The following is a 24,494-nucleotide window of genomic DNA, read 5'->3' as shown; positions in this document are numbered from 1 at the left end:
CATGCCATTATTTCTCAAATTTGGGACTTAAACTACTGAGCTAAAAATAATCAATAAGCACATTTGAGCTTGAAATTAGAAAATAAAGTTAATGTGTTTTACAGAAAATAAAGAGTCCTATCCCTCATGCTTCCTGAGCATTAGTTAGGATTTCTATGCTCATGCCGTCTACCTGGACTACTGCTGTCATCCCTGTCCGCACCATTTTCACTTTTTCCACAGGTTTCATAACCAAGGTCCTGAACATCCACTTGGACCTCTTTATCATCTTGTTTCAAAGATGATTCAACTACAGAAAAAATAAGGACAAAAGCGAAGTTTGTAACACACAAAGCTGAAGCAAAACTGCGAGAATCAGTTGCAAGCTCAAAACTCCAGAAGCAAGCCTTAAAAACAAAAGGAAACTTGAAGCAACAAATAAACATACAATAATCCTTCATGCTAACACATTTCAAGTCCCACCATCCAAGTGTTCTCACTGCTCAGTGTGCTGTTGGTTTTGAGGAAATAAGAAGGATTTATTTTCATTCTAAAGTTGATATCTTTGTCTATGATGTTCCTTTGTGGAAAGGGGAAGTAATAGCAATCCGACCTGTTGTGAATTACTTTTTCATCTTATCGAGATTACTGTGAATATAGTAGAAATCGCATTTCCAAAATTATACACCCAGCATTGAGCAACCAAAATATGTAACAAATAACAAAATGAACATTTCACACAAATTCATCAATAATCGTTCAGACATTCTTAACAGCAGGTCCCACTTACATTCAAACTAGTCTGTCAGTCAAGAGTATGACAACCTATTTTATACCTCCGCTGAGAATCATGAAAAGTTTGGACAGTATTTAATGTAGGTGACAGAGGTCTTGACAACAAACTGGAGAGTTGGCAAGAGGCCCACACTGACTCCATTGGCAATGTGCCTCTCCAGCATAACTGGCCAGCAATGGGCCTTTCCTTGGAGCAAGGAACCTCAAAAGCAGAAATGCCAGCTCCAAGAACTGCCAGCCAGTTAGATTCAGAGGCTAGCCATTGCATGGCATGACAATGGCAGTTAGAGCCGAGGAAAGGCCCATGCCTCAATTAAGTTAGGTCAGGGGCAGGGGCAGGGGCAGGGGTTATGCCTCTTCCTGGAGCGAAGTCACTTATTCAAGTACTTTGAACAAAGGACCCCACAAACCACCCAATAGTTTGCTTTTTGGATTTTCTATATGACGAGAGCCATGCTCATTGCTGGTTAAGTACCATGGCAGCAGGGCAAGATCCTTAAAATGAAAAATAACTGCTCACTTTTTGGCTAGAAGCTGTGGATACAGCTTTGGAATAAAAAGAGGGCAGACACACTACTGGGTGTGTATTATAGATCTACAAAGACAGTGAGCAATAGAGGAGCGGGTATGTAGACAATTCACTGAGTGTATAAGACAATAACAGGGAATTATATTAGGGGATTTCAACAACCCCATCATCAATGTGGATTGTCATAGTGTAAAGGGTTTAGAGGGGGCAGATTTCTTGAAATGTATTCAGGAGAAGCTTTTATAGTCAACACATTGAAGGTCCAACAAGGGATGGTGTAGTGCTGGACTCCATTCTGAGGAACAAAGTGGGACAGGTGTTCAAGGTAGCAGTGGGAAAGCATTCTAGTGATAGCCACCACAACACTTTATACTTTAAGGTTGTAATGGAAAAGGAAAAAGACAGCTTGCAAAAAAAAAAGAGTTTTGGAATATAGGAGGACAGATTTTATTAAAATAAGGAAGGATCAGGCCAAAGTAGACTGGGAACACTTACTTCTGTTTAAATCTACAGCAGAACAGTACAAGAGGACAAGCCCAACATGTTCACTTTAGAATGAAATGTAGGAGATACAAACCCAGGGAACTCTGGATGCCTTGGAGTATTGAGCACAGGATAAGGAGGAAAAGAGATGCTTTTAACAGGCACAAAAAGGATCAAATCAAGAGCTAAAAAAAAGTTAGGAAAGTAAACACTGGTGGCTAAGATTAGGGAGAACCTCACGATGTTGTGTATTAAGAAGAGGATAACCAAAGAAACTGTAGGGCCATTAGAGATCAAGGGGGCAATCTGTGCACTGACCTGGAAGACATTGGGAGGGTGTTAGGGGAATATAAGTACTTCACATTATCTTCCTTCTCCGAAATGATGACAAAGGTACAGAATTCAGGAAGAGGGAGTGAAAAGTTTGTGAACAGTTCTACGCTGAGAGTGAGGAGATACTGGAGGTTTCTGGCTGGCTTAAAAGTGGACAAATCCCCAGGTCTGGATGAGTTGTATTTCGGGTGGGAGGGATGGTGTTGGTTGGGGTTGGGAGCACGCAAGGTCTCACGCGGTGTGCTTTTGCCTCGTCTCCCGAATGGGGAGCAGACTTCACAGAAAACTCCGAGCCCCAGAGGAAATCAATTAACTGAATAATCAATTATCCGAACGAAATAATGCCCGCCCATCTCGTTTGGATAATCGAGGTTCTTTTGTATATGGATTTCAGCAAAGAATTTGATAAGGTCCCACATGTGAGAAGGTAAAGGGATTCAGGGTAACTTGATAAATTGAATCCAAAACTGACTTAGTGGTAGGAGACAGAGGTGGTGACAGAAGGTGGTTTGGGTGACTGGAGGCCAGCGTCAATGGTGTTTCACAGGAATCAATGTTGGCTTCCTATACAAAACAATATAGGAGAAAAATGTAGCGTGTGATGAGTAAACTGATTGACTGGTTGGTTGACAGTGAGGAAGAAGGTCTTAGGTCACAGATGAATAAATAGATGGATTGGTCAGATGGAACTTAACCTTGATGAGTGTGAGGGGTGCACTTTGGAAGGAGTAACAAGAAAAGGGAGTACTCAATGAATGGCAAGACACTAGGGAGTTCAGAAGACAAAGGACCTTGGGCTGCTTGTACACATCCCTGAAGCTGGCAGGACAGGCTAATAGGGTAGTTAAAAGAAAATGCCTCATATGCCTTATCAGTCATGGCATAGATTATACGAATTGAGGTTATGTTGGACCTGTACAGGACTTTGGTTACACCACAGCTGTATTTCTGATCACCACACTGTAAAAAAGATGTGCCTACACTAGAGAGGATGCCAGAGAGATTCACCTGGATTGCTGCCAGGGATGGAGCAGTTTAGATATGAAGATAAGTTTGAGTTGTTTTCTTTAGAGCAGAGAAGGGTGACTATGGTGTATGATTAGAATGGGCATGGACAGGGTGGATAGAAATCAGCTGTTCCCCTTAGTCGCAGAGTCAATAACAAGGGGGCTAATTTTAAAAGTGAAAGGCAGGTGGTTTAAAAGGGATTCGAGGAAGGCTTTTTTCATCCAGAGGGTAGTGGGAATTGGGAACACACTGCCTGGGAGGGTAGTTGAGGTGCGAAAAGTCATAATCTTTTAAAAAGTACTTGAATGAGCACTGGATATGTTAGAACATTCAAGACTACGTGCCAAGTGAAGGTAAATGGGACCAATGTAGACTTAGAGTAGTTTAGAGTTCAGACTTGATAGGCTGATGGCCTCTTCTGTACTGTATGTTTCAATGATTCTCAGCTCTTGCAAGAGTTCTTCAAAAAGTTCCTCAAATCCTGAGCATCCAATGAATCCAGTTGATTTTCCAAACATACTCCCCCAACTCCCCTCACCAACTTACTTCATTCCTTCTCATCACCAGCAATGTTGACCAGAAAATTTCTTTTATTAAATTTAGGAAGTATAAAAAGTTAACAAAACTTCACCTCACATTTTAAGTATTTCCCACATTAAAAACAAATAGGGCTCACCATATAAATCAAGTTGTCTATAGAGATTTCAGCAATGAAACTATTACCTGGATGGATCTGTGCTCTGCTATTGTTTGTGGCACTGAGGTCTCACGCGTCAGAGCTGGAGTTGTGTAGGCCTCCTAGAAACCATTATTTCATGTTTCCCCTCTATTTAGTAACCTTGACACAATGACATTCAAGGCTGCTTTGTGGGAATCAGTCTGTTTAATATCCAGAAGACTCACCACAATTAAGGGAGGTCAAAATCCAGTTTTAAAATAACTAGAACAGTAATCATGATGAAAATATTGCACTTTGATGCATTTTTTGAACTATTTTCTGATTCAATGAAGAGACCTATTGTACAACTGAGTGGGAGGGTTCACTCTGCAAAATTTACATCATTTTGAAATGCTGAATAATGGTTTTGATCAACTGTTCTTTACAAGTAATGTTTGGCTACTTACCATGCGAAGGAATACAATGAAGCTTTGAGTTCTCTTCCTGGCTGCCAAGTGTTGCCTCAGCTGCATACAACTTACTCTGCAACTGTTTATCATCTTTCAATACTGCCCTCAACTGATCATTGTCTTGATGGTCAGAGGGAATATCTTGGCTAGAGGATGCACTGCTCATGTTGCTGACTGACCTTGGTCGTCTTAGTGGGATAGGAAGACGAGACCTAATAGTTGCCTGAATCAAATAAAGGTATTAGGGCTTTTATTAATAGTGAAGCCTTCAAAAGTATTTCAGAATTGATTGTACATTTCATATTTGGTTACATGTTGGTGGACTGAAAAAAACCCTCTTCAATATATGGAGTTATTTCTTCACCTGATCCAGTTTTTAACAAATATATTGAATGAGACAGCTATGCATAATGATCAAGCTTAAAATGTTTTATGGAGCAAGTGGTACAGTCTGTTGTTTCTGGCCTTCACCGAGGTTAGGAACAGATGTGGATGGGTCCTGGTAATACTGATGTTGGCAGTCTCTTAAGCTAATTAAAAGACTCATTAAGGAGTAGTTAAGGACTGACTGGGAGTTTAACATTCCAATTTCCTGAAGTAATGAGAGCAATGGGCAGGGGGTTGGATAGCAGAACCCACACAGGGCTGTCAGTTCTCCAGGCAGGCTTGAAGTTCTTCCTTCCCGAAATGGGAATGCAGCCAAAAAGGTCACACTGTGGAGAGATCCCCTTCTCCCCAACGAAAATATGTAGAGAAAGTATATTTCTGATTCACCTTCCAGCTTAGAGGGCCCAAACACTTAATTGGAACCTGTCCCATTCCCTATCCCATTCCCTAGTCCAAAACCCAAGTAATAGTAAAATATTTACTTCAAAATACTTCTGCATCAAGATTGGCAAAGGTCAGGGATAAGGTTCCTTCCTTTCTCTTTTTGTTATGGAACAGAAACCAAACTTCTCATTATCTCTATTCTGGATCAATGGCCAGGCGAACTAAACGGAGATTGCAATGGTGATACTAATTCCAGCTCTGGTTACTGCACTTTAGGAATCTGCGGGTGTGGAGATTTACCAGAAAAGGTGCAGAGGTAAGGAAATTTTGCCTACATGATTAAGTCAGAGAAGCTGTGTTTGTTCTCCTTCAAACAAAGGATATCGAGGGGAGATTTGTCAGAAGCATACAAGTTTGCATAACATAGACAAGGGGAAGGCTGTTAAGGCTGTTATATTGGCTGATGGTAAAAAGACTAGGGACACAGATATAAGGTTTCGGGCAAGTGATGCAGGTGGAATGTGAGGAAGTGCTTTATTTTACACAGCAGCTGCTAGTGACCTTGAACTTACTTTCTAGAAAAGGTTGGAGGAAGCCAAGATGACCAACGATTTGAAAAAGGAAATTGGTTTGAGACTTGCAGTAAAATTTATACTAAAATAGGGATCAAGTGGAAAAGTAATTGACTGAATTGCTCCACAGAAAGACTGGAATGACTAGATGGCCTGAATGGCTTCTGTACCATAAACAACTATAACTTTAATTAACTGCTACCCCCATGGACAGCTCCAGAACCCAGAAAGACAATTCCTTTTTCCCCCACACCCAAAAGAACAGTTCAGGCTCACGTTTTGGAAGTGAAGCACACCATAATTTGAAGGAAGTGGCAGCAAGTAAATTAGCAACTGCAAAGATTGCAGTGACCAGCTACTCATTAACATTTGTCACATACTGGCTGGCTCTTAGCTACATTCCACTTAAATTTTAAACTCAGACATCACATTAAAAGGCATCAGATGCAGAACAGAATTATACATTGTCGCCAGTAACAATGTCTAAATATCATCAAGTAACTTGACTCAAATGAATCATGTCACAGACTTTTGGGTGAATATGACTAGTCAAAGATAAAAATCCAAACTAAACCCTTCAATTTTGACAGTTGACAAAATGGAATAAATTGTATCAAGTCATTTTAATATTTGAAAAGACTGACAAGACAAAAAGAAGTCTTCTTTTGGGGAATGTTTGACAACTGAGGCAATAAATATCAGCGATAGTAGAAAATTTATTGTAAATATGCTTTCAGATTGAAGTGTGCAGTGGTTTTCACATAGTGCCATGCCTCAAAAGGTAAGCCTGGAAACTTTTCAACCAAGTGCCTCGAAAACACAAAATTAACAGGAAGCCTGGAGAACTTACTGTTGCAGATAAACCAGACTGGTCAGACATCTGCTCCTTGTTCTTGGCCTTGTTGTTCCTAAGCTCCAAAGATTTTGACCGTGGGAGCTTTGATCCTTGGAGACTTTTCCGCTCTTTATTTTTTGTATCTTTCAGTCTTCTATCCATGCTTGCTATCTTTTGATTTGCAATTTCCAGTTCATCTTTCAGGTTTTCAATTTCTTTTGCCATGTTTACAAACAAGTCAGGGTTAAAACTATTTTCCCCATCTCCAGAGCAGTTAAGTTCTATTTGCTGCTTAAGAAGATCATTTATCTTTTTGTTATTCTTCAGTTTAATCTTTAACTTCCAAACTCTCTTTCTTAGGTTACCTTCACTCTCATTATTGACTTCTTCCTCGGTGTCTTCATTCTCACTTATTAATGGATCTTCTCCATGTTGATCTCGTAATTCAGTTATATCGGTTCTCAATTTCATAATTTCATTCCTGGAACAGATGGTTTGTATAGATGATCCACTCATAAAATAAAAATGTCATAAGTGACGTCCATCAAGATACATTTATGATAATTTTATGCTTACAGTATTAAAGCATTTGATGCAGGCTCTGTTTAGAAACGTTTCCAAGTAAACTATTTCAAAATTATTTCAGATATTCCATTTACAACATCGAAGGAACAAACAATTATTCCAAGTGTACATATCTATTCCATTCACTGCGTTGCTTTTAAAAAAAAAGTCTATGACATTTGAAATAAAATCTCTAACACTTTCTTTCACTCTCCATGCTTTCATTCATAAAGATGTCGCATTTCTTTGACCTTTTTAATACCATAATAATTCTTGTCTGCTAGTGAAGCTTTTAACTTTAATTTGCAATGGCAGAGGAAATAAGATATCAAATGCAACCAGATAAATTGAAATTTATTAAAAAGGTTCAGCCAAGAAATGGAGGGGACAAGGGGAGATACAGAGGAGAACAGACAATCAGCCAGAATTGGATGAGCCTCAACCAGCTTTGGAGTCCATTAATTGACATGACAACTAGTCTTCAGATCATCACCATTTTACTAATAGGGACAAATGTTCATATCTGCAGATATGCATGGCACCTACCTGAAATCAGATACTGATGATACACCATTATCCTCCATCAATAACCTCATTGCACTAATTTCTTCTTCCATTTGGTGCTGCTTTGCTTCCACTTCATGCAATTGACATTCTGTTATCTCCAGCTGCTTTTCCATTTCTTCCAACTGTTGATGTTTCTCTTTCAATTCACAATTAATCTGTTTTAGGTCCTTCATTAACTTTGCATACTCTAAAGAATGATCAGCAGCAGTGTTATTAGGTGCCTCTAAAGCATCCAGTTCCTTATTTGCCTCAGCAGCTGTTCCTAGGGCCTGGGTAGCAGGTTGCTGCACTGGTTCAGTCTCTGACGCTGGTTTAACTTCAGGTACAGTCTGGACACATTTGTCATCTTTAGACAAGGCCTAATGTTTTATTGAATTAAACAAAAACAGAAAAATTGAGAAAACCACAAAGACCTAAATTAAATACTAACACTATTAGAATGTCTTTATGTGAAATCTAAGGCTTAACTAATATTTATAATTAACTATACCCTAGGAATAATTTTGCAACTTTTAGCCACAATACCCTTTTGGGCGAGGGGGGGAGGGAGAAGAAAACAGACAAATGAAAAAGGTATTGAAAGGCAAGTTTGAAAGAGATTCCTGCATTGTTTTGATGTACAGTTTCTTGGCTTTTTCATAAAACAAACACACACTGCATGCCACACATCATCCATCTGAGGGAAAGGAGGTAATTCAGTAACAAGACACACTTGTTCGTGCAAAACTATTTCCATAAATGTAAGTTTAAAACATCATTAATTTCAGGCTTAACAATGAAAGAGCCCAAAATGAGACAGAATATTGAAGCCTCAGACAGTAATTTTAACAGAACAATATCGAAATGGTAAGTTTCAATAAGTTTTTAAAGTCTGTTTTGCATCTACGTATAGGCAAGTGCCTGCAGACCATATAAAAAGCAAAAGCAGTAAAGACAGAAATCCTCATATGAAAAATAACCTACCAAATAATGGTTATTAATTTGGTTAAGGCTGTGTAGCTGCTCCTGAAGGACTCTATTCATTTTCATGGATTCTTCTAGCCTTTGATGAAGTAGCTATATGAGACATGAGCGGGATGAGACAAAAGAATGAAGTTTGAAGAAAAAAAACTGGACATATGAAAACTATAGCATATATAAAACTGAAGTTAAATGAAACCATGTATTGAATGCAAAATGGATTATAGAAGACCTGAAACAAAAAGTAACAAAAGAATTTTCAAGTCTCAAAGTCAAGTCAAACATTCTTTAAAACTTCTAATATTTCAATAATTTTAAATTAATTAAATCTTTAAAAACTTGCGTAAAAAATGGAATTAAACTATAAAATTTATAGGAAGCACAGAATGAAAGAAATAACTGAATAGCCAAATTCATGAGCAACAGAAGTTGTATTTAAAGATCACTCTTTTGTGCACATTTTTTTTCCATCCAACTAGGCTGCACTCTTAACCTGTGTTTTGTTTAACGTCAGAGGCAGTGTGCAATACTGAAAAGAGAAATAAGTTACAGAACATTATGTTGTTTTATCACTGTTTCAGAGCAACTTCTTCACCTTTGATTGAGCAGTCGTCATTGGCACATCATCTTCTTTATCTTGACTATTCGAGCCTAGAAGGGAGCACTGCGACATAACAATTCTATCCTGCAGCGCCTGATTGTTGGCTTGCAATGCTTTTAGAGATTTCTGAAGTTCAATAACCTGACAAATGTAAAGGGCAGAAGAAACATTTAAAAAAAACGCGCTGCATACCAGTAATGCATGACAATGAATCATAAAATATTTTCTAATTAAAAACACAAGAGCTGAACAGTGAGAAATGGATTAAATATGATTTCAATAAAGCACTTTACCTTTTGTCTGAGCTCTGGCAGAGAAAGTTTTACTATTTCCTGGTCCAAATCATCAAACTGCCCCAGGCAGATGCTGAGATAGGAGGTTTGGTCTCCATAGCTTGTAAAAGTGTCACCTAGGAGACATTGGAAGATCCATAAGGGAGTTTGCAAAGTATTCTGTTATAATCTATCAGTTCACGAATTGCAACACAGTCTTCAATAAAACAAACATAATGATGTAAGTTACACGATGGCTAGGAAAGGATTTGAAAGAAAAACATTTTATATTTTCAGTAAATGATTAAAGGATGCATTTCGCTGGACGTTACCACCAACACTATTCACCTGTCTTTTCTCTGCTAAAAATTATTAATCCACCATGCATTTCTAACAATTCTATATTTTTTTAAGTGTTTGAAAGGTATCATGCTTTTTCTGCAAAAAGTATTACACACACCTGGCAGATTATACATCAAACGAAAGTATTTCTTTGCATTTAGGTTGTACCATGTCACTAGAAATTTAACACTTCCACAAGACAGAGATAGTTATCCAGATGATTCATAAGATAAGACTGTTATTTCCTCCTCCCAAGAGATGGTATTTACTCATCCCCCACATACACTGCAGAGAAATCATAAACACTGCAAATGCAAATTTGAGAGAATGATCATTGTAGCTGCCTTATTAATTGTAATAGTTTCAAGCCATAATTTAACTTTGATTCCTGTTTGGATAAAAGAAACAAACATCTGCTTCCATGCTGTATGTATGTCTCTTTGATTCTATAAACATACTAGCAAATTTACTCCAGAATAACCTATTGATCATGCACACTGTATATATTTTGACTGAAAAATCAAAGTCTACCGGCATCACTGGCTGCACCCACTCCGCCAGCTCTAGCCTGCATCTGTCCAAGTCGGGACTGCAGAGATATATTCCAGCGCTGAGTCTCTTCCAACTGGTGCCGTAGAGCCTCAATCTCTCTAAAGTCAACTGTATCTAGTTTGGATGCAGCATCTATGGCAATAAAGTTTAATAACACATAAAAATATAAGCAACATGACAACTTCTAATTACCATTTATAAAAAGTGACAATGCAGAAAAATGTATTGTTCACAAAAGTATAGTGCTCTTGGCAGACCATATCCTCAGTACTGAGCTCCAGTTTTGGACATTAAGGCACAGGGAATACATGCAAGTGGAAGAGGAAATGCAGATGGCCCATCATGCTGATCACAAGTCATAGAGTCATAGAGATGAACAGCATGGAAACAAACCCTTCGGTCCAACCCGTCCATGCTGACCAGATATCCCAACCCAATCTCGTCCCACCTGCCAGCACCCGGCCCATATCCATCCAAACCCTTCCTATTCATATACCCATCCAAATGCCTCTTAAATGTTGCAATTGTACCAGCCTCCACCACATCCTCTGGCAGCTCATTCCATACACGTACCAACCTCTGTGTGAAGAAGTTGCCCCTTAGGTCTCTTTTATATCTTTCCCCTCTCACCCTAAACCTATGCCCTCTAGTTCTGGACTCCCCAACCCCAGGGAAAAGACTTTGCCTATTTATCCTATCCATGCCTTTCATAATCTTGTAAACCTCTATAAGGTCACCCCTCAGCATCCGACGCTCAAGGGAAAACAGCCCCAGCCTGTTCTGTTGAGGTTTGTATTATATGGAAAGGGTGGAAAAAAACTTAAGCTTCTATACCTTGAGGAGACAGAATCAATATTACCTCAAAAGTAAATTGAGAGAGTGGGAGAAAGAGACATGGGTTAAAATTGGTGAGGGTTAAATTTCAGATACGTAGTAGGATATTGTTTTTTAACCATTGAGTGGTAAAATACATGGGATGGAAATAGTGGGACAGGCAGCAATTTGTAATTATTTAAAGGAACAATTAGATACTGCATTGAAACAAGATGACAGAACTGCAGGGCCTTCCTGGATGTCAGAACCAAAAATTAACCAAGCAGCCCTTATCACTCAAGTGTCTTGTGATCTATACAACATTTGAGCTATTTATTCTCCTCCTATGAGTCAAGAAGAAAAACATTTAATTTATCTGGAATTATGCAACTTTTTAAAAAAATTGGTACCTGACTAATCCAAAGCCTTTTTAGGAAACAGTTTGAGATTTTCACTGTGCACTGTGAAGTAAAAGAGCTTCCTGATTTCACTCCTAAATTGATTAGCTCAAACTTTAAAGTACGTCATCTTGTTTAGTATTTCCTGGACCAATTCCACAGAGCAAAATTTTAAACTCCCTGTTTAAAGTACTTTAAAATTCAAACAAATATAAATTTTGTACATCATAACCCTCATTTAACCCTTTAAGGTCTGGTATAATTCTGGGTATTATTATACCTCACTCCAGGCCAATATGTATGACCTGAGGCTGTGTGTTTAAAACATAAGCAGCACTCCTGATGGAAGTCTGAATAAAGCTCTGCCCAGGTAAAATATTTATTCAGCATTTTGTGATAAAGGCCAACATCTTACTAACCAATAAATTCATGCAATGCACATCACTTTTATGACACCCAAGTCCCTTTGCTCTTTATCTGACTCAAACAAAAAATCTGATTCATTTTTCTTGGCTCTATTGTTACATTGAGCACCCATCCATACTGTTCCAATCTGCTTAAGTGATTTTGCAAATTCTGTTACACAACTATACAATTAACAATACCTCCTCACCCAAATAATATACATATTTTTCAAACTAGCTTCATAAAATGAGAAAAAGAATATCCCTTCAAACATGAGTTTTCTCTAAATGAGTCAAAATCTATTATTAGTTTAACCATTAATACATACATACTCAGTTCCTCTTTCAGAACTGCACTTTGTTGCTGAAAGCAGAAGTACTGACCATAGGAAGGTTTTATAACAAAATCAATGGCGTATTGCCGATTTTATCAAGCACATAATGTTGAGACACTTGCAGCGTTTTTTAAAAGCATGGTCTCAGAGATTAATGTGATCACACAAGTTCATTCAATCACCTTCATGCTGAGTTCCCATGTTCCAGCATTTTCACGTGACCGATTAATTACTTTTGTTCCTGAACTTTTGATAAATTGATGATTCACCAATAAGTTTAAAATAATTAACATGAAAGATTGGGCGAGGTATACACCAGAAACTGAGAAGATTGGAGGAAAAATAGCCTTAAAGCAGTAAAAATCTTGGCTTGACAAGGAATAAAATATTTATAACAATTATTGAATGACTATACCACAATGCTGGCTCAAACCAATAAATTTAAAAGGATTAGGACAGCAAGCGGTAAGAATTACAGTTTTTAAAAGTGCATTCCAATTTTTGATAAACTGCGAGGCTATATTTGGACTTCCTGTCAGGTTTTCCAAATTTTCATGTAATAACTTGGATCAGCTGGATACCAAAAGGTAGGCTGCATAGTTTGTAATGATACAATAAAAACTAGATACCCCAAGGGCTGCCACACAACCATTTTAGAAATATGATTTAAACAGTATCGATATAGCATTCGCTACATAAAAGGTAGTACTGGGCACTATGATTGATGATGTCAGTTCAGCAATTTTAAAGTCTGGATGTATTGAATGTAAGAAATAATATGCTGAAAGTAAAGTATATGAAGTATATTTTACTTGGCAATATATTAAAAACATTTCCCCCAAAATATTAATTGATCAAAGCAGATTTTTTTTAAAAAGTGCCTATTAAAGTGATACCTTAAAATATTAATATGTTATACAAGTTTCTTTAAGCCAGTAGAATAGAACTGAAATGTTATCTTGTAAACTGTTTTGGAGAATATTTAGGTACTACCCACTCAACGATTACAATAATGTCATTAGTTAATTTTACACAAACTGAATAAAATTACATTTAGCCAATTGTTTAGTAGCTGGAAAAGAATGTTTTGATTTAATTATTCTTTTACTAATTTCTTCACAAACCTAGTTGACATGTAAAGCTGTACTACCAAGCAAGCATAATTTACTGCAGAAATAAAATGTAAACCAACTTCCTGAATAATGCAAAATAAGAAAATATATTGTCACTTTGTTCAATGAACAATACAATTTATTTAAACACAGCCTTTAACTTGTCACAAGAATCCAGAGCGCATACTTAGCACACAGAAACAAATTAGGCTATTCAGCATCTTGAAACTGTTCCTCAATTCAATTAGATCAGAACTGATCTGTATCTCAGCACCATTTACCCACCTTGGTACCATAACCCTTAATATTCTTGCCTAACAAAACTGGTTTAAAAACTGAATTAAATTTTTTGATAATCTTCAGGGACAAGTCTCCACTAATTAATGTCCAATGGTAAAAGATAACACCTAGTAGAGCATTAAATCATTCAGACCAGACACCTCTGGCTAATTTTACTGAACACAGATTTTTGGTGTGCAAATTAACGGACAAATTTCCCACAGCAGTATCTGTACTCCAAAAAGTTGCTCATTCAGGTAAAGTGCTTTGAAACAGCCAGGGGTCTTGAAAGGAAAATCTTTCTTGCTCCTTTTATTCTCAGTAGCAGCTGTGAACCATTAAACAACCTGTGTGCCCGTGGGCTAGGTAAGAAAGGGGAAATAAATATCAGAAAAGATTCCTGTCTGTGAATTCTATTGTGTGACTCTTGCTGGAATGTTCACATTGGTGAAGTATGCATATTAACAAGATGTAGACACTACTATGGTGCTATCCAACACAAGACAGGTTGCAATTGTCTGAGTTTACTTGGGCAGTCATGATTTTTTTCTTTACAAATGTAACAGGAAATCTTTCACAAACCAAATGGCATCTGGTTCATTAATTCCAATACCAATACCAATATATTATTCAAAGCTGCCACCTTTTAACAAACTTTTTTTTTTAAAAAAGGGACTACTTTGTAGCCCTTCTGCATAATGCACTGCAGTGTTATAATTGCATCCCACCTTCTTTACTTTTCGTTTCCTCAATTTGTTGTTCCAGGTTCTTCTGTAGATTTCGATTGATTTGAATGCTTTCCTCAAGCTGTTGCCTTAGCAACTGAATGGATGTCAGCTCCCTCTGCAAGATTTCAATGCGGCTGTGGCTGCACAGAGTTGTGGTAAAGAAGCACATGAAAAGAAAAAAAAAAGAAAAAATACTCAAGGAACGGCATACTGGCCTTCATAGCAAGAGGACTAGAGTATAGGGTAGGAATAACTTGCTGCTAATTGCACAGGGTTTTGGTGAGAGAACACCTGTAGTATGGTGTACAGTTCTGGTCTCTGAGGAAGGATGTTTTGTTTAAGGAGGGGATGCAACCAAGGTTTACCAGACTAATTCTTGCGATGGCAGGACTGATATATGAACAGAGACTGGGTAGTTTTTTTTTAAAAAGTTCATTCGTGGGATGTAGGTGTTGCTGAATGCATTTATAGCATTTATTACCTGGCCCTAGTTACCCTTGAAAAGATGGTGCTGAGCTGCCTTCTTGAACCACTGCAGTCTATGTACTTCTCCCTCAGGAAAGGAATGTCAGAATTTTGCCCCACGACAGTGAAGGAACAGTGATGTATGTCCAACGTGTGATGGTGAGTAGCTTAGAGGGGAACTTGCAGGTGGTGGTGTTCCCAAGTGGTGTCGCCTTCGTCTTTGCTGGAGTTTAGAAGAATTAAGGGAGATCTTGTAGAAACCTATAATTTTTTTAAAAATCAGGACTAGACCAGTTAAAGACAAGGAAGGATGTTCCTAATGGATGGGGTAGTCCAGAACCAGGGATCATAGTTGAAGGAAATGGGGTAGGCCAATTAGGAGAAATTTACTCACCCAAACAATGGGGAGTCTGTGAAATTCTTTGCAACAGAATATGGTTGTGGTCCAAATATTGAATATTTTCAAAGATATAATTCTTAGGGCTCAACAGGTATGAGAAAAAGCAAGAACAGGATACTGAGCTGCATTATCAGCAATGATCATAATGAAAGGCAGCAGGCTTGATGGGCTGAATGGCCTACTCCCAACTCCTACTTTCTACGTTTCTATGTAACAGAACTCCTCACAAAGCCAACTAAGAAAAAAACATTAAATGAGTCCCATTAATAGTGCTACGTATAATCAAAGAAAAGAGGCCATTTATTTGAAACTAAAATAATGACTTTCTTAACTACCAAGTGGAACTCTGGAACAGAAATATGGAATTTTCAACATCCTTCTTGTTTTGGTCTTAAATAAGAATTTCCACATGCTTAATAAAGAGAATATCAGTCATCACTTTCTAACTGTCCTAACATTCAAGGCAATGGACCTCATGTGGGAAAGTAGGACTAGTTTACGTAGTTGTATATTTTCAATGGTAGAGTCTTGATATACCCAAGGGCTCTTTGTATTATAGGATTCAACAATACCTGTCTGTTTCTTTGACTGCTTTGATAAGTTTCAAGTAGAGCTGCTGTTCAGTTCTTAGTGCACAACGCAAGTGTTCCTCTGACATCCAATCTTCTAAAGTCGGCGTAGACTGTAAAAAAACAAATTATCAACCATCTCAGTATACAAGTAAAACATGTCTATAAAAGCCAAAATCAATTAGTTGTGTAAATTGTTTCAAACCTGCTGGCTGTCTTCTCCAATAATAGTTCTTTCTCTTGGAGGATGCCCAGGTCTCTGGATACCATCCTTCAGCATAGCTACCTCACTTGTAAAATCCTCTGCACCCTTTACCACAGAAGTAGAAAGTCTAGACTGGAGATCCTGTGGTAAAAGAACTTAAATTGAATTTTATAAAAGGTATTGAAAATGAAAGAAATCTTGCTTCTGAGGAGGGGTGGTGGCATCGTGGTATCATAGTGGGACTAGTAATCGAGTGGCCCAGCTAATGCTGTGGGATATACATTCAAATCCCATCACAGCAGTTGGGAGAATTTGAAGTCTCAGTTTCATACTATATATTAGGCTCAGGAATAATGACCAAGCCAATTATCTTTGAGGTTCATAAAAACTCATCCGTTTCATTAACGGGAAGGGCATCTACCATTCTCATCCAGTCAGGCCTAAATACGACTCCATGGACACAACACTGTGGTTGACTCTTAACTGCCACCTAAAATGGTGTAGCAAGCTCTCAGTTGAAAGGCAATTATGGATGACCAACATTTGCTAGCTAGCTATATCCAATGAAAGAATAAAGGAAAAATAAATATGGGATCTTCCGTGACATTCCAAAGTAACGTGAATCCAACTGAATTAATTTTAAGTGTTGTCACAACATGACAATGTTGAAAATTGCAGCCAATATAGTCCCAATAGTTATCATGAAACCAACATATTATGTCCTAACACTGGACCCTAATAACATTCCAGAATAGTACTGTGGACCAGCATTCCAGAACTAGCCACACTCCTAGTCAAAGCAGTGCCAATATAAAACTTATAATGTATACTGACAATGTGGAAAATTAGCCAGCTATGTCCTGCCCTGAAAAAAAGGTCCCCCACAGCCTCACCAACCTCCTTGCGGTCGTCAACAGTGGTGGAAATAGTCATCGATAGTGCTATCACGCAACACACACTGTAAAAACCCGCTCATCAATACTCAGTTTGGGTTTGCCCGAGGCGCTTGGCTCCTGACCCTATAACAGCCAAATTCTAGAGGTGAGGTGAGGTGAGGTGAGGTGAGGTGAGAAAGTGACTGCCATTAACATCAAGGAGCCCTGACAAAACTGAAGTCAATGCATATGTGGAAAATCTGCCATTGCCCAGTCATGCCTAGCACATCAGGAAGAGGACTGAGGTTGCTCCAGGCCAATTCATCTTAGTCCCAGAATATTGTTGCAGGAGTTTCTCATAATAATATCCTGGGCCCAACTACCTCCATTTGCTCTGCCAATAACCTTCCCTTTATCATAAAAGGTCTGAAGTGTGCAATCATTTCCACATTCGGACGATTTGCAACTCCCCAGATATATAGAAAAGCAGTCTGTGTCTTTATGCAGAAGAAGATGGATAACATTCAACGTTTAGGTAATAATTGGATAGTAATATTCATGTCAGAGAATGACCATTTAGAACAAGAGAGAATCTAACCATCTTCCCATGACATTCAATGGCATTAGCATCACGCAATCACCCCCTAATAAATTAGGGTTTACCACTGACCAGATAGTGAATTGGACCAGCCAAATAAACATTGTGGCTTTGAAAAGCAGATCAGAGGCTACAATTCTGTGGTGATAACTCATCTCTGAACTTCTCAAAGCCTGTCCACCATCTTCAAGAATGTAATTGAAGACTCTCCTCCAAATGTCTTGAAGTGTGCAGTTCCAACAATGCACAAGAAATTCAACATAATACAGGATAAAGGAGCTCACCTGATGAGCACCAAGTCCACCACAGCTTGAACACCTACTTCCTCAATTAACAGCAGAGTGTTAGTTTTATTAACATCTTCAAAAATCACAATCTCAACCACCTAAAAGGATGAGGGAAGCAGACACATTGGAACACCACCAGCTGCAAGTTCCCCTTCAGGTTTTATACTACCTTGACTGGAATTACATCGTCGTTCCTCGACTGTTACAGGAATCCTGGAATTTCTCCACAGTAGGACTGTGTTTATCAAATTTAACTTCGTGGGATGTGGGTGTCGCCAGAAAGGCTAGCAATTATTGTTGATCTCTGGCTGCCTTGAATCAAAAGGCTTACTGGGACCAATTCAAAAGGACAATTAAAAGTCAACCATATTGCTCTGGAACTGAAGTCAAATGTAGGTCAGATAAGGATGGCAAATTTCCTTCCTTAATGACATTAGTGATTTTTTTTTGTGCAACAATGATGGCCATGGTTACAATTCTGAGTCTTACTTTCAAATCTAGATTTTATGAACTGAATTTAAACTCTACCCAGCTGCCATGGTGGGATTTGTATCCATCAACTCCAGAGCATTAGCCTGATGCTCTGAATTACTAGACCAGTGACGTTAATATTACTTCAATATCCGGGACAGCTGTGGTTAGGAAAGCAGCTGGCCATTGCCTTTTTAAGGTAACTGGAGGTCAGCAGCTCAGTTGACTGTAGGCTGGTTTGAGATGCAGAATAATTTCAAAAGCATGGGTTCAGTTCCTGCAGCAGAAAAGGTTATCGTCCTGCCCTTTCCAACCTTGTCCCTTGCCTTAGGCATGGTGACCCCAAGGTTAAACTAGTCAGTTATCTCTAATGAGACAGGAGCCTATGGCCCTCTGGGACCATAGTGACTTTCACATTCACCACCACCTGTTCAATGGCAATTAATGGTGGCTTTGCTAGTGATGCTTACATCCAAAGAACAAATAAAATTTATCGCAAATGTATGGAAGTGATCCGAAAAATCTTACTTTAATAATTTCATCCTTGACCAGCATAGTTTTGGACAATGACTCAACATTTGCAGCCTGTGTCTGTGTGTCGTTTTCCAGTTTGTCAAGTAGAGATTGGAGTCGAGCTACTTCCATCTGCAAAGTTAACAGTTTAACAAAAGCTCAACATTATGCACTCACCCAGAAGTAAATTATATGAATTCATTTGAAAGCATTCAATTATCAATTATGCCTAGATTTATTTTAGCTACAGCAGATATATACTTTTGCTTCATTTTCATTCTTTAAGGTCTGGTTTAGTTCTTCAGTTATTGCAGCAAGTTCTTTTCTTAGGCTGGTTGAGCTCTTCTCATGTCCAGGCATTTTAACAAGGATCTCATCGTCTGTAGGGTCAAGTTGACTTAATTTAGCTAAAATTAAAAGAGAAGACCTTATTCATTATTGAAAACAACCAGATGGGGACATGCTGTGAGCTTTGCACAAGTACATTTGAAATCTTGGTTCTACTATCATTGATTTTGATCTTCTTCCTAAAATTACAAAGCTCAAATTCTTGCCATGGCTGTATCACACAGCATTAACATAACTGTATAGTCAAATCTTGAAAATAAAATTTAACGTCTTCAGTTTTTAAATCATCAATGCAGAATAAAATAAAATCCATCTAACTATTGAAGTGGATTTATTATTAGCTAACAAAAATACAAATTAGATGCATAAACGCATTAAACATTTTCCATTAAGAGACAGAAGTTGAGCAGGGCAGAAGGAGAAGCTTAGTTTTTGAGGCTCAGATAATCATAGTTGTAAAACAGGAAGAGTTGAGTGAAACAAGCAAGGGATTGGACCGATTTGAAGAGAAATGATTAGAATTTCAAAAGCTATCAGTTATGACAAACGAGTGGGACTTGGTGAAGGTAGAAGTCAAGGCAATAGTGGACAATAGACATAAATTTTGAGTTGCTAATGATGCAGGTTATGGCATTTCAAAAAGCTGGATGAAGTTAATTATGCATATTGTAAATATCAGTGAAAAAAAAAGTTAATAATTGATTCTTGATTTTCCTCCCAAAGCATCAACCATAATTGCTAATGGATCACTGTACCTTGTAAATGTGACAAGAGTCAGAACACAACACATCCTGTCACTGTAGAATCTTACAGGCATTGCCTTAATTTCCAACAACCTTTTGGATGAAGGAACTAAAAACTACTTTCATACAGCCCAGCCACTTAGCGTTATTACACTAAACCAGAAGTTAATGTTATGGACCAGGCCAGACCCCTCAAAACATTTCAAGAAGGTAGCCCAGACCCTAACTAACTCTGCAGGTATACAGCAGATATTCCAGGAGTGAATCAGCTGGTCATTTACTTCATTTTAAAACAAAACAGAATTTATTTACAAGCTTACTGAATGAAACACAAACAACAGAAAACCAAATAACAAACTCTCCAAAACTCAACAGATCATCCCAACTTAATAATGCTGTTCCAAACACTTGCAACAATCCCCATAAACACCACTTAGCACAAAAGGTAAAATCAAACACAAGTTCTTACAGGATAGTGGTCAGAAAGAGATTACCAGCTGGACCTGTTTCTTTGGGTCCAGCAGCTTCTTTCCATACTGCTGCTAAAAACCAAACCAAACCAAACCACAGAAAAGCTGAGCTGGGAGAACTAGCCCCTTTCATTGTACAAGTATTTTTTTTTCAAACTTGAAAACGTCTGCTTGAGGCAGTCTCTGTTAGCTATTATCAAGTTAGCTCTAAAACTCTTCACCTACAGACTTTTGGAGTCTGGGTCATTTACGACCTCTCTGAAAAAAAGCCTAAGACTGCATAACCTTGTTAAAGCAGCAGCTTCGTCACACTAATGTACTAAACCAGTGTTTCTTTTCTTAGATCAATCTTTCTCATGTCATTACCTACCTTCCCTCTCATGCAGCTGTTTTTGCAGTATTTGTATCGTTTGCTTCAACTCAAGAACATGCGAGGGGTTTGGTGCTTCATGTTGAAGAAAATACTGGTCTTTCATTTGCCCATGTTCCATTAGTTTCTACCAAAGAAAGTCATAATTTGTGTCAGAAATGTCTCTTTAAATCACAGACAAATATTAAACCATTGTGAATCACATTAAGGGCATATCAAGTTTTCAATGACTGTAACAGGGCAAAAATGGCACCAATATCTTTCATCTTTTTCCCTTTGGCAAGGAAGAGGCCAAATTATGATTCTCAGCATCAATCTTTAGTAATCATGAGCCTGTTTTCATTAAAACCAGCCTTCTTAAAGCACATGCAAGTTAGATTTGACTGCCATCGAGAGCTGAAAATCCTAAAATATCGCGCTCCATTCTAGAAAATGGCAGAAATAGTTCTGCCACATTCCTGTTTTTCCTCAAATTTCTGACATGCTTTACAGGAAGCAGAATTTCTTCTTTTCCATTACAAAACAGATGCTGTAAGTATAAAAATTATCTTGTCTAAATTTTGGAAGACATTACTAGACAAGCACATTTAAATTACTGACTCGTGAAGTCTGCTTTAGTTGTTTCAATCCTTTTCCAGCTATAATTAGAACAACTAAACCATGTCCTCCACTCAAGAGGCAATTCAGATAGTTATCAGCTCACACTAATACTGGTATTTCTTTGCTATCAGTGCAGCAAAATACACAATTCAATATTATTTATAGGAACTCAGCTAGATTGGTAGCTATACTCACAGTAATAATCTTATCCTTTTCACCAAGAGCAGCTTTTAGTTGTGCCATTTCTAGTATTTGTTCCTGGTTTAACAGATAGTCATGTTTCAATGGGCCTAAAACATCTTGCTCTTTCTCAACGCCTTGTCGATTCAGTCCCTGAATTTCATGACTAAGTTCAGCTAGACGGCGATTGTAACGTTCCGATGCCTCCTGAAAAGGAATGCAAAAACAAACAAACAAACAAAAAAATCAGTCATCCAAATGCTAAGAAAACAGCAAGGCTGATTTTGTCTGATTTTAAGCCAGAAAACATGCAAGAATTTAAACTCAAAAGATTAGGTGTTACCAAGCTAGAGGACTTATTTTAATGGCACTAGTATAGAACATTGAATACTCTATACATTTGTTAAAAGGATATTTTCCTTTTAAAAGGGTGTATCTGAAAGAAATAAATGTAAATATTCTAAACACAGATCAAACATATGCATTAACTTTTCTGATAAAGGATTCTGTGATAATTTAAAACGAATCTGTAATCTCCTTTCTTGCCCAAGTGACCATCCAATGTCCAAGTCATAACCCTCTTGATCTCCTGAAAAACAACAGCAATCGGGTATTCTTTAAAACTAAATTAATGCTTTCTTCAGATCGTCCAGACCTTCTGCCTCCAGCCTGGATCCAACCTTGGCAAATGCCAACCTGGAAAGATATGACAGATGCTGTCTAAACTATGTTAGGAAGACTTCTTCTTCATGTTATTCTAGCCCTGGTAGAAGGCAAAATTTACAGGAAGGGATTTTTCTCCTTACAAAATATGATGGAAATGCTCAAGGAAAAAGACCCAGCAAAACCAGATTTTGGCTGTTTTTGGGATTCTGTTGTGGTGAGACAATACTGGAACTCTCCAGGATTTGCAGTTTCCCTCTGGCAGTCAATATGAGTAGCTTCTTACAAATACCAGGCATCCTACATCTGAGTGAATATTGAGATTTTGAAACATGCTTTTGAGAAGCAGTAGGGTATCAGCTTATATATTTGAATAACATTTGAAAATTTGAAATAATTCAGCAATGCTGGGGTTGAAGGAGCATGTGTGAACACTGGGTGCCATTTTGGAGGGGCTTTTCCTTTGCCAATCCCTCCATACCTCAGTAGACTTTTCCCAACTTGCCTCTGCCTTGCCAACTCCTACTCTCATGGATCCTTTCTTCTTCTCTCCATTCCGCTCCCAGGCTCACTGCAAAGGCTCAAGAGACAAAATGGCAAGTAGAAAAGTCAGGTAAGGAAGTGGGAGAGTCGGCCAGGGAAACAGCAAGCAGGAGACAGAGCTGGCAAGAGGCCAGTTTGGGGCTGGGCATTAGTTGTCAAGCTTAAGTATCAGGTTGGCACTTTGAGGAGAGTGGGGCGGGGGGGGGGGGGGGGAAATCAGATTGTCATGTTGGGTTGTGAGGAGTTTAGGGGGAAAACTTCAAATACTTCTTCATATAGAATAATACTTATCCTGATTGAAACAGAAAAGACATAGGCACACTGTCTCAAGTGTGGCTTCCCTTATGTTCAGTTCAAAAGAATGAACGCCGAGATCACCTCCAAAGTATAATCACTGAAAAATGTTCAAGATAGATACCACTTTATCCTCCCTGGATGCAAGTATGTGCCAGAAGTTGGTTCATCTGCCAGAAATAGCAGATAAAGATCATGCTCATTGTGATTTTCTGTGGCCAGTATGTCCCCTTTGTAGGGGTTACTTTGGATGCTGCATGCACTCAAAGGACAACTGATGACAATTGGTCTGTCAGTCACCATCTGTGCATTTAGCCTTTGAATTGCTGTAATTTCCTGAATAAACAATGTGTGCTCCAGTAATTGAAAGTCACAATCCAAGACTCAAAGTCACATGCCTTCCAGTGAAAGGCTACATCTAGTGCTGATTGGCACACATCAGCATCAGAAAGGTTCCCTCCCAGTTGGGGAACACTTCAGTGGTCCAAGACATTCAGCCTCGGACCATCGGGTGACCATCCTCCAAGGTGGACTTCGGGACAGGCAGCAGAGAAAAGTGGCCGAGCAGAGGCTGATAGCTAAGTTCGGTACCCATAGGGAGGGCCTCAACCAGGACCTTGGGTTCATGTCACATTACAGGTGACCATCATTGCACTATAAACACACACACACACACACACACACACACACACACACACACACACACACACACACACACAGAGGCACTCTTATACACACATACACGCACCCACATACACCCTTACAGACACACACTCCCACACATGCACCCCCTCACAGACGTCAGAAACTCTGCACTCACTACACACACTTTCTCTCACTCACAACCCCAAATCCAGACAGACACACACAGACAGAGACCCACATGCGCACATATATTTTGTGGGGTGAATTTATACTCTCAGGGTTACGTTGTATTTTGCTCAAAAACTGCATGAATTTATGTAAAACTCCGTTATCTCACTTTTTAAGATTAGGATTAATCTAAACATCGTGGCACAGACAGAGAACACAGGGGGCCAACACCTTCAACATATCGTCTAGCTATCACCATTGTTAACAGCTAACCCGAGAATGCAACTTTTTTAAAAAAAGGTTTTGTGATTTACATATGCAAGAAGTGAAACTATCACTGTATTCTAACAGATGAAAGGCTTAACAGACAATCAATTTTTCAATGTATAATTTCAGTTACATCACACTGTAAATTTTTGCTATAAATTCTGTGTGTTAGGATTGAGCCCTCCACTATCACCCTGATGAAGGAGCGTTGCTCCGAAAGCTAGTGTGCTTTCAATTAAACCTGTTGAACTATAACCTGGTGTTGTGTGATTTTTAACTTTGTACACCCCAGTCCAATACCAGCATCTCCAAATCAGCATTAGTTCGCTGGAGAGCTGGCTCATGATGCCAAACGTGTAAGTTCAATTCCAACACCAGCGGAGGTGACCATGAAGGTTCTGCATTCTCAATCTCACCCTTCACCGGAGCAGCTATGACTTTCAGTTTAACTCACCACAAA

The 24,494-nt window shown here is 38.5% G+C and overlaps 1 protein-coding gene across 6 annotated transcripts in view; it reads right to left on the bottom strand.

Annotated features, from left to right (window-relative positions):
- cdk5rap2 (CDK5 regulatory subunit associated protein 2) overlaps positions 1-24,494 on the bottom strand; it is a 132,017-nt gene that overhangs the window by 56,650 nt on the left and 50,873 nt on the right. For 5 of the 6 annotated variants that reach the window (XM_072566089.1, XM_072566086.1, XM_072566084.1 and 2 more), the window contains 15 exons: positions 21,470-21,661; positions 20,675-20,801; positions 19,005-19,150; positions 18,759-18,875; positions 16,000-16,140; positions 15,798-15,907; positions 14,361-14,500; positions 10,271-10,423; positions 9,419-9,534; positions 9,120-9,266; positions 8,528-8,620; positions 7,544-7,923; positions 6,449-6,914; positions 4,253-4,478; positions 173-289 (listed from right to left, as the gene is read on the bottom strand). In XM_072566089.1, coding sequence (XP_072422190.1) covers positions 173-289; positions 4,253-4,478; positions 6,449-6,914; positions 7,544-7,923; positions 8,528-8,620; positions 9,120-9,266; positions 9,419-9,534; positions 10,271-10,423; positions 14,361-14,500; positions 15,798-15,907; positions 16,000-16,140; positions 18,759-18,875; positions 19,005-19,150; positions 20,675-20,801; positions 21,470-21,661 — 2,671 coding nt within the window. The remainder of the gene's footprint in view (positions 1-172; positions 290-4,252; positions 4,479-6,448; positions 6,915-7,543; positions 7,924-8,527; positions 8,621-9,119; positions 9,267-9,418; positions 9,535-10,270; positions 10,424-14,360; positions 14,501-15,797; positions 15,908-15,999; positions 16,141-18,758; positions 18,876-19,004; positions 19,151-20,674; positions 20,802-21,469; positions 21,662-24,494) is intronic. The other variant, XM_072566087.1, reaches the window with a different exon arrangement.

Source organism: Chiloscyllium punctatum, chromosome 49 (genome assembly GCF_047496795.1).
Source record: "Chiloscyllium punctatum isolate Juve2018m chromosome 49, sChiPun1.3, whole genome shotgun sequence".
Lineage (NCBI taxonomy): Eukaryota > Metazoa > Chordata > Chondrichthyes > Orectolobiformes > Hemiscylliidae > Chiloscyllium > Chiloscyllium punctatum.
Note: the sequence above shows the minus strand (reverse complement) of the source record. Positions and strands in the feature narration are given on the sequence as shown.